General features: G+C 19.2%; 1 protein-coding gene across 1 annotated transcript; it reads left to right on the forward strand.

Annotated features, from left to right (window-relative positions):
• Window positions 1-1,037: 1,037 nt before the first annotated feature.
• Window positions 1,038-1,928, forward strand: MKS88_003455 (uncharacterized protein; the record flags this gene model as incomplete). The annotated part of the gene is made up of 2 exons (XM_067216547.1): window positions 1,038-1,121; window positions 1,254-1,928. The coding sequence occupies 2 exons, from the start codon at window positions 1,038-1,040 to the stop codon at window positions 1,926-1,928; spliced, it is 759 nt and encodes a 252-aa protein (XP_067073183.1).
• Between the last annotated feature and the right edge of the window lie 9,006 nt (window positions 1,929-10,934).

The raw sequence follows: 10,934 nt of genomic DNA on the forward strand, positions 1-10,934 counted from the left end.
ATAAATATTAATTAAATATAAATATTATAATAAATAGATAACAAAAGAGATACGTATTTCTACTCCTGGCAGAGTTAGACAAACATATTACTGAATCAAGTTTATTTTGATAGTATCATATTATATGTAATAATTACTATCTTTTTTTTTATTACATTTCTTCTATATACATAAATTTAATTGATAAAAAACAAAAATTAATTTGACAATGTGGGAATGTTTCATTTACAAATAAAAATATAAATTAAAATTCATCAAGTATAATAATTATCAAAAATTATTTTACAAAAATAAAAAATTAATTATTATTTTCCATTAAAATGTATATTTTTTCATGAATTATTTAGTATAAAATTAATTAGATTTTTTTAATTATATTATAGTCTATATAGTACTATATGTGCTTAAGCAGAAACTAAATTATGTGTCGTAATTAACGTAATATATGTTTTTTTTATCATTTATTAAAACTATTTTTTTGTTTACATAACCAAAATTTCTAAGAATAATAACATTTTCCTTTAAAATATAATGTTAATAAAATTCGATTATTTGTAGGATAACATTTTTAAATGAGTGTTTACTGTTGTAATATGTAGAGAAATGTACAATATATATATACTATACCTTCTATATATCCCATATAACGCAATATTTCTAAATATTTAGTAAACTTATATTTTTATTTTTACTTTATTGCGAAAACGTTTAATAAAAAATATTATTTTAATAGTTCATTACTTTAAATAATCAATTTATGTATTTTGAATATTTATGGGTGTATTGGAATTTTTTTTAAAATTAACATTAATTTTTTTTTGATAATATTAAGATAAACATTTTATAATACTTTAATAAAATATTTTTGTTTGTTTTGTAGATGTAAAATTACATATAGTTATATATGTTATGTTAAGTGTTTAAGAAGCAATAATAAAAAAAGTATTCTATATAACTGCAGCATCATTTATCTTTAAATGTTTATAAAAATAATATTGTTATTCTCTTAATATAATAGAATATTAATGATATATATCATGGATCCAAAAATTAAGTTACTCTTATTTATTAAAATTAGTTCATTTATTCTTATAACTTGGATATGCCATTTTAAAAATGTAGTATGATAATATTTTCTAAGCAGAATTTTATTATTTATATTCTTAGCTATATACATTTATTAATAATGTTTTTTACGATTACATTTTGTATTCTAATAAGAAGCAAATATTTATACTTCCCTTTTTTTTTAGATAATAGTTAAAAAATCTTTGAATGAGAACTTCAATCTTTATAGAAAATTAGATACAATAAATTATCGATTACTAGCAAAATATAAAAAGTATAGGGGTTCGAATACAGTAGGTTTAAAAGAAGATAAATCATATTATAAGGAATGGAAAAAAAGAAATATATCTAATAATGAAAAAGTGACCAAAGGAAAAAACAAACGATCTAATAGAAATTTATTAAATAAGATGCAATACTATAAATATGTTGTGGACTATAATAATAGTATGTTTGATGGAAAGCATTTCCATTTTGAAAAAAAATGGATTAAAAAAAGGAATTATGATGATTTTAATGAAAAAAACGGGAAATTATGTGATGTAGCTTTAAAAAAAATAAAATTTAGGAATTACGGTTTTGGATTTTCTCTATTTTTAATTTTTTTATTGTTGGGAGTAGGAATACCCCTGTCACCAGCATTACCATTTTTAAATATTAAATGGAGTGATATTAATGGGGATCCATTAGGAGATTTTTTCTTTGATGTTACAGTTAAGTTGGCAAAATTTTTAAAAATGCATCCGTATATTGTGCTTTATAGCAGCCTTATGATTATATTATCAGTTGTACTTATAGTAGTAATTTATAAGATCTTAATAAATAATGAAAAATATAAAAAAATTAAGTTAATGACTTAGTTAAATTAATAATAATACTATAAAATTTTTTGTAAAAAATTTATTAACATGAAGCAGTATTAGTTACATAATTAGAGACAAACTTTTAACAAACATAACAATAATTGTTATATTGTTATAAATTCAAATATATATATCTGTTATTTCAGGTGAACAACAGTAAAAAATTACTTTCTTTGTTATTTTATGGGCTTTAATGTTTTAATATATACTAATTGTACTTTGTTGGATTATTAAGCTTAAATATACGTGGCATAATATATATATTTGTATATATAAATAAATTTCTATGTAAAATATATGTATGGATGTTAAGGTACATATATAATTGAGCCATGAACGTGCTTTTTTATAGCTGTGACATTTTACATTTGTACTAAAAAATGCTTTTTTTTGTTTTGTACTTTGTAGTCTAAGAGTATTTTTTTTCACTTTATCAGGAAAGTGTTCTATTAAAATTAAATTAAAAATAATTATGTACTGTTTTATATTTAATACAAAGAAATAAATGTATTATGTTGAATCGATAATTATGTATATATAATTTTTTTCTTGGTTAAAAAGGCATTTTACATCTATTCAATAAAATACGCTTCATGATAGACATTTAACAAAACATATTTCTAGCAGATATATCATGACTTTTAGTATTATTTGTATAGTATAAAAGCGAAATTATATATATATTTTGAAATGGTATTTTTTTTATATATGATCTATTCATAATTGTGCACTAAATCACGTATTTTAAATACATACTATTTAATGAATAGTTAAAATCTTTTATCTTTTTATTGTTGTAATTAACTGTTGAATTAAATTTTTAGTAAAATAAACATAAATATATGTTTATTGAAAATTTATATATAGAAAATATATATATTTTATTTATATTTTATATTACAGATAAAATTGATGAATTAAATTTAACTGTATATTTATAGAAATTATGTTAAATTTTCTATTCTATTTAATTAATATTATTTATTGATCCTATAATATTAATTTTGTACTATTAAATTTCTTTTTGTATTTGTAATTAATACGAATTTAAAATATTGCATATTTGAAACTAAATATTTTTCAAAAAAAAAAAGTACATATCTTATGAACCAAATTTTGTGAATAAATAATAAATATGCAAGTACTTGTCTCTTGAAAGAGAAAAAGTTTTATTTTCACACAAAAAAGTATATGTTGAACATATTATATCCTTATTTGCAATGGTTAATTAAATATATGACTACATCATTTGTCTTTTCAATTACGAGAAAATATTAGTTATTTGTCAGAATTCATTAGTAAATTCGTATCTTAACTTTTTTAATAGTTAAATCTGTTTTATTGGATTTTTTACTAATTCAATTTTTCATGTAGTATATAATTTTAGAAACTGTTTGAATAAGACAACCTCCATTTTATTTTTTCACCTTTAACTGTAATAGGCGTCATTATATTTTTTAATAATTATATAGTACTACTATGTAAAAATTTTATCTTTGATTTTATGGATATATAATATGTATTATGTATTCTTCCAAATGCTTCTTTTTTTTATTTTGGCAATTTTTTTAGATATTAAATGATTAACATATAAACTTCATTATAATTGTACTTATCTTTCATCATAATGTGATAATAAAAGGAATATCGAAAGTTAAATTCATTTTATCAAAATAAGTCTTAATGTAATAACATTATTATTTTTTTTGAGTATGATAGTTTGTCTATATTTAGGATATTCTTTTCGTTTATATAGGATAAAATGTAAGATTTATGAAATGTAGAGAAAACAAAATTCAAGGTTTAATGTTTATTTTATATTTTAAAATATATATTATACAAATTATATTCATATTTAAAACATACTCATCTATATTAATTTATTTTTTCTTAAGAAAATGTAGTTTACTATTTGTAAGATACATAATTATATTAATTCTGGCTATTATATAGAAATAAAAAAAGAATATTAATGTTTTTAAGTTAATATCCATTTGTGTATGTAATGAAAAAATATTAAATAATATATATATTCACACATTATTAAAAATAAATATAAGAGAGTATAACGTTTCCCCTTTAAAGTACTAGTTCTTATATAGTATTGTTTTTAAGTTAAAAATTTATGTCTAACTCCTTTATAGATAAAAATCTAATTACAGTGAGCTGCGCATATATATATACTTATAATTAATAAATTGTTATAATTTTTTTTTTTTTTGTGTTTTCCTAATAATAGACCTTTCATCATGAAAATTTTTCATCAGACGTGTTGAAAAATTTATATAAATAAATGACATACTAATAAGAATTAATTAAATGGTTCATCCCATATGTATATATATACTTACTATTTAGTATTATTAATAATCAAGTATTATAACCTTCTAATATTATTATATTATTGTATTAAACATAAAACATAATAATAATTTTTATAAACTGAATTATTAAGTGTAAATTAAGAATAAAACAAAATACATCAACTTAAATATTAATATTTCTTCCCAATAATTGTTAGTACTTTTTTTATTATCGATACACTTTTTTTGAGAATAAATATTTATGTAATTGAGAATGCTTATAAAAAGTATTTAAAAAAAAATAGAATATGAAAATTATTACAGACCCAAATATCGAAGTACTAAATCAATGAAAATATGAGTTGGAGTTGAATAAGTAATATTTTCTAGAAATATGAATAGAAATATTTATTATAGAAGAATAAAAAGCTAGTGAAAAAGTTTTAGAAAATGATTTTTCTTTTTTAATTAGGAAAGTGTGTTATACTATATCTACATAACATTAATACAAACTAAATTTTCGAATAAATGTATAAGTATGGGAATATAATGAATAAGAGTAAAAAAGAAGCGAAGTTTTATATTTGAAAAAATTTATGGAAAAATGATATAAGATATTACATAGATATAGTTGAGGATAAATAAATGTTCGTAATTATAAAATCATCTATTTTATATTCTATAGAAGAAATGAAGAAATATATACAGAATCAATGAATAGCGGAGGAAGTACTTATAATAGAACAATATCTTGTAGGAGTATGGTTTAAAAAATTGAATAAGTAATATCGGATAGAAATATATATACGTAGTAATAAAGCCGAATAATATATAATAATGACAATAATAGGGATTTTATTGCATAAAGAAAATTTCGGGGAATTTTGTAATAGTAAACGTAGAATAATAACAGAAGAATATGTAATGATGTATGCAATGGTATTAGAAGAATGTATGTATACAAAATATATGAGCAAAAATATATTTTTTAGATTAATCAAAAATATGAAACAAATAGAATATAGGAATAAATATTGACGTTCGTTAGATTCTATAGAGGAAATTGAGTAACTACGTTAAATATAATGAATATAAGAAATCTTATTATATAAACATGAATAAACCTTTTGTCATGTGAGATGAATTTTGATTAGGAATGATTGTGGTAGAGAATTTATTTAGTTTAAGTGTGTAAATTCATCTATAATAAAAAAAAAGTATAGTTGGAAAAATATATAGGACATAACGAAAAATATAGAAAGACATATCCATAAGAAAATTTGTAAAAGTAAGAAGATGACAATATAATGTAATAATGGCTATATATTGTTCCTTATAAATTCAAAAGAAACAAAACAAAAAAAGTAACTTTGTGTGTGATTAAAAATTCCTGCAGGCTATAATTTAGAAAAATCTGAAATGAATAAAAATGTATATCATGATATTACAATGAAAGGGGAAAATATTAAATCGAAAAAGATTTATGTACATGAACACAAAAATATAATTTCAAGAAAAAGCATGATAAATATGGAGAAAATTAATATATATATAGAAACGAAATTCCTAGAACAATGCAAAATTGACGAGTGCAAGGTGAATAAAGAATATTTATTGGAAATATGCATAGAATAGTTTTTAAAAAAAGAAAAAAACATCGAATGAAAATGTAGTACACAATAAACATTTAAGCAAGAAAATGAATTATACCATATTAACTTAGAAAAAAGATAAAAAGAAATATGGAATAAATATACATACTATTATAGCCATATGTTATATAAAAGAGGGGAAAATTGGTCTAATAACTTAAAGATTAGGGGGATATGTGAAATGAGACAATATATAGATGATAAAAGAACGATTAGAGTTGTAAATTCTACTGTTATATATTCTTTAATAGGAATGAAAATTTTATATGGAAAAAAAACTAGCGAAAGTAGTACTCGAATCAGAACACAATTTTGAAGTATTATCTAAAGGAATAATTAAAAAATATGATAGTGAATTATGTATATAATGTGTAAGAAGAAGATATATTAATGAAAGTTATAGAGATTTTAGATGATAAGGAAGACTTCAACGAATTATATATGTGTAAAAGTATAATTCTCATAGAAAAAGTATTTGTACTGATATATATGATTGTATTAAAATAATGTATGAAAGAACAACGTATAAATAACAAATATAATTTCTTAAATTAATCCATCAAAAAAATGAAAGGATTAGAATGTTACTATGGAAACTAAGAACATTCGGATGATATGGAAGAAAATAAAGAGAAATCTTATTAAATAAAATAAAATTAAGGATGTTTATGATATAAAGATAAGCATACTTTTCGAGAAAGATGAATATTTCGATAAAGGATGATCGTGAAGAAGAATTAATTTAGAATATTTGTAGAAATTTATTTATAGTAAAAAAGAAATACAATTGTAAATTTCTTGGGTGTAATAAAGAAAACTATATCATAGACATATACAAAAGAAAATAAATAAAAGGAGCGAACATATAGAATTAGTACAAAAAACAGGGTACATATTTTTCTTTATAAATAAAAAATTATATCGATTAATTGAAGGCTTGTTCATTTGGAAATAATTTTATAAATTATTATAAATTGAAAATTATAATTTTTGAAAACTATGTGAGATAATAAAATAATCGTTCTCCATTTACTTTAATTGTCTGTATTTTTTCATAGAGAATGTAATAGTTTACAAATTTGGATTATTAAACATATTAAAAACCATAAAGTAAATCATCTGCTGTAATTTGCAAAATACGTAAATTTTCAAAAAATATATATTTTTTTAATATATTAATATTTCTATTTCATTGTTTTAATAACTAATGTTTTTTAATCAATAATAACTACATTTTTGGAAATAAAATATTTATAAAATTAGAATGATTATTGCGAAAACTTAATAATTGTGATTATTCCTCTGATAAATAGAATAGTAAAATATATCTATATTCTATACATTCCATATACAAAACAAATTGAAAATTTCCAAATATTAATAAAATCAAAAAAATAAATTTTTTTAATTTCAGTATTATGAAATTAAATTATATATTGTGAATATATAAGAATGAATAAAAATTGTATTATTTTACTTAATGGTTAATTTTTTATAACTTTAATTTTAAAATTTTACAGAACCTTTTTTTTGGTATTTAATTTTTTTTTCTTTGAATGAAAATATACTATATATGCTTAATATTAGGAAAGAATATTAAAAAAATATAAAAAGAGTACTTATGTATTGTTGGAAGAGTATAAAATCATGTTAAATTTTTTTTATGGAATATTTTATTAAATTAGAGTTCTATAACATGTAAGGAAAGATTAAATTTATCTTTTTTGTAAAAATTTCTGTGCTTATAATTCTAAAATGGTTATGTCATTTTTACAATGACATGGTACAATATTTTTTGGAAACATTTGGAATTTTAATATTTTTATTGCTTATTTGTATTATGTTTTTTTTGAATGATAATATTTATTTATTTATTTTAGAAATATTTAACTTTTTTTTAGATAAGGTTTAACAAATCATTTAATGAGAAATATAATCTTCGTAAAAAATTAGATGCAAAAATTTATCGATTATTAGGAAATTGTGAAAAAAATATTTATTCAAAAATTGGAAGCTTAAAAAATGAGATACCACGTAGTACAAAAAAAAAAGAAAGAATAATTACTTACAATTAATAATGAAAAACGAAACCAATAAAATAAAGAACAATTATATAGAAATTCATTAATCAAGGAAAAACTGATTAAGCTACTTATGAAAAATAAATGTATCATGCTTTATAGAACATTTACCCATTATGAAAAAAGGATGATGAATGGACTTAATGATATAGCTTTTATCAAAAAGATGATATTAAATAATAATAAGATTTACAAAAATTTAAAACGTAAAAATTATGAATTATGACTTTGTTTACTTTTATTATTGTTCTTATTGGTATTAATGATACCTATATTAGATTTATCATTAAGGTATATGGGAACGGAAAATGGTTTTGCTGGAAATAACAAAAATGTTAATCATAAAAATTGAAGGAGAGCCTCGTTCCCATTATTTTGTCACTATACCACAAATAAGAGGGGTGTTCAATGAATGGTTCAGTGCAAGTGAGGGGAATTACAGTACATCATATACAGTATCTAGTATTTTAATGTATTGTGCTCCTTACTTCACATTAGCTGCTATAATTATATTAGCAATATTTTATTATCATAAAAGAGTTATAAAACATAAAATAATTAAATTTTTAGAAAAATTAAATGAATAATAATGAACTGTTCATTTCTGTAAATAAGCCTTCAATATCAAGTACAAACTGTAATAATTTTAATGACATACTCAATATATAAGAGAATAATCAATTATATGTTTTAAGTATCTGTACTTACGAGTAGTCATTCTTTTTGTGTAAATGTAAAAAAAATATTTTTATTCTTTTTGTGAATTTGAATTTTTGAAATTTTTTTATTTTGTATTTTAATGTATTAATTCAGCTAAATTAAATGTTATAATTTAACATATATATTTCTGTATATATGAAAAATTTAAAGAAATATATATGTGTGCATTAAAATTAATAGATGAAAGCGCATTTAATATTATATGAATGAATTCATTTTTTAATTTACATTTTAACGAGAAAGAAAAAAATTCTTTGTATTATTAATCATTTTCTAGTATATAATTATTATTTGGGCATTTTACTAAGAAAAAGAATTATTAGTTTTAAATTAACAGTAAATTGCCTTTATTTGTATAAAATGAAAGGAAGCGAATATATTAAATGCTCTACCATTATATATATATATATATATATATATATATATATTTGTTAATTTTTGATAACATATGTTTTATAAAAATATTTAATAGTACATAAATAATAAATATACATGATAGAATTCAACTGTAATAATTCCTTTTTTTTATTGTTTATTTCATTTCGAAATGAAATAAACAAAAATAATTATATATATACAAGTGTAAATTCTTCTTTATCTTTTGTCTATGTAGTTAGAAGTAATGTAACAAGGAAGGTATATATTCATATGTATATTTTTAAATTTGTAAAAAAATTTTGTAAAAAAATTTATTATAAATATTTTCTTTTGAATGCATTATGTAATAAATTTAGTTATATTTACTATAAAGGTAAAATATAGCTTAATAGAGATTTATAAGTTGTCAAATTTATATCAGTCTATTAATTATTATAATATACATTTAAAAGTATGTTATAATTGAAAAGTTTTAACACGTATTATGTCTATATTTTATAAAATAATAATCTGAAATTATAATAATATACTGTGTATTTAAGAAATATGTATACGATAAATGAGAGTGAGCATGCATTATTAGGAAAAAAATATTTCGAAAAGAAATTTAAACTATTATGTATTGTTATAAAATATTTAATATCCACTAAATCTTCTTTAACATACAAATAACTGAAAGGTACTACATAAAATTATGTATACCTAGGATTTTTCATATATTAAATGGAAGTTAATGTATTAATATTCTGAAAATTGCCTAATATAATTATTACTTTTTGTCATAATAATGAAATAAGCAGTATCATATAACTTTTCATTATGAATTCATGGAATTATTTGTAAAACTTTTTATGATTTTAATATATAAGTTATATTGAAAGAAAAAATAATTGCATATATATAATTTATATAGTGTACTATATTTTAATTAAGAAATTAGAGTAATCTAATCTATAATCATTATAAATTTATTTAAAGTTCTTTAAAATTTAGGTAATATGTTTTTTTGATATTTTTAAAAAAATATAACATTCAAATGTAAAAAAATAATAAATAAATTTTAAAACATCATGTATAATATATTACTTAAAACAGCTAAAAAGAAAAAAAAAAAAAAAAAAAATTAAATCCTATTTATTTTTGTTAGAAGCAAAATATAATTTATACGAAAAAATAAAAGAAAGAGAACATATAAATAAACGTATAAATGAAGAAATAATGTATTTATAATTACTGGTGTAATATATACATATTTAATTCATTATTAGTGAATGTTTAATGTGTTCCTACTTCTTTATTTTTACATTGTATAACAAGCGGATACATGCATATATTATAAATATATTTATGATACACAAGTTTTTCCTTTAAATAATATGTAGTAAATTTACAATATATAATTGTTTCATTGAATGAAATAATAAACTAATATATAATAAAATTATGAATTGTATTTATATGGCTGTGTCAGTATTATGATTTGTGGTTTTTTTCTTTAACATATGAGTTAATTTATATAAACAAATATAGTATAGTTTGATATATAAGATATCTTTTAATTTATGAATTTTTATCTATTGTATAATTTGAATCTACTTAACCATATTGATTAAATGCTATAGTTCTTTTACGCTTTCTACCTTATCTTTCTTATTTTTAAATGTTAATTTATTTTTTAGATAAATTCATTCAATACATTATTTTTCATTCTTACTTTTCGCCTTAAAATTACCCATTATTTTATATTATGTTTCTTTTTTTTTTTGTTCGAAAGACATATTAAAAACTTTAAGACAACTGTTTTATGAACAACTTCTGATTTCATTTGAATATCGTACAAATATATTCTGAACATATTCTTATCAATTT

This window comes from Plasmodium brasilianum, chromosome 10, assembly GCF_023973825.1.
Source record: "Plasmodium brasilianum strain Bolivian I chromosome 10, whole genome shotgun sequence".
In the NCBI taxonomy this organism is placed as follows: Eukaryota; Apicomplexa; class Aconoidasida; order Haemosporida; family Plasmodiidae; genus Plasmodium; species Plasmodium brasilianum.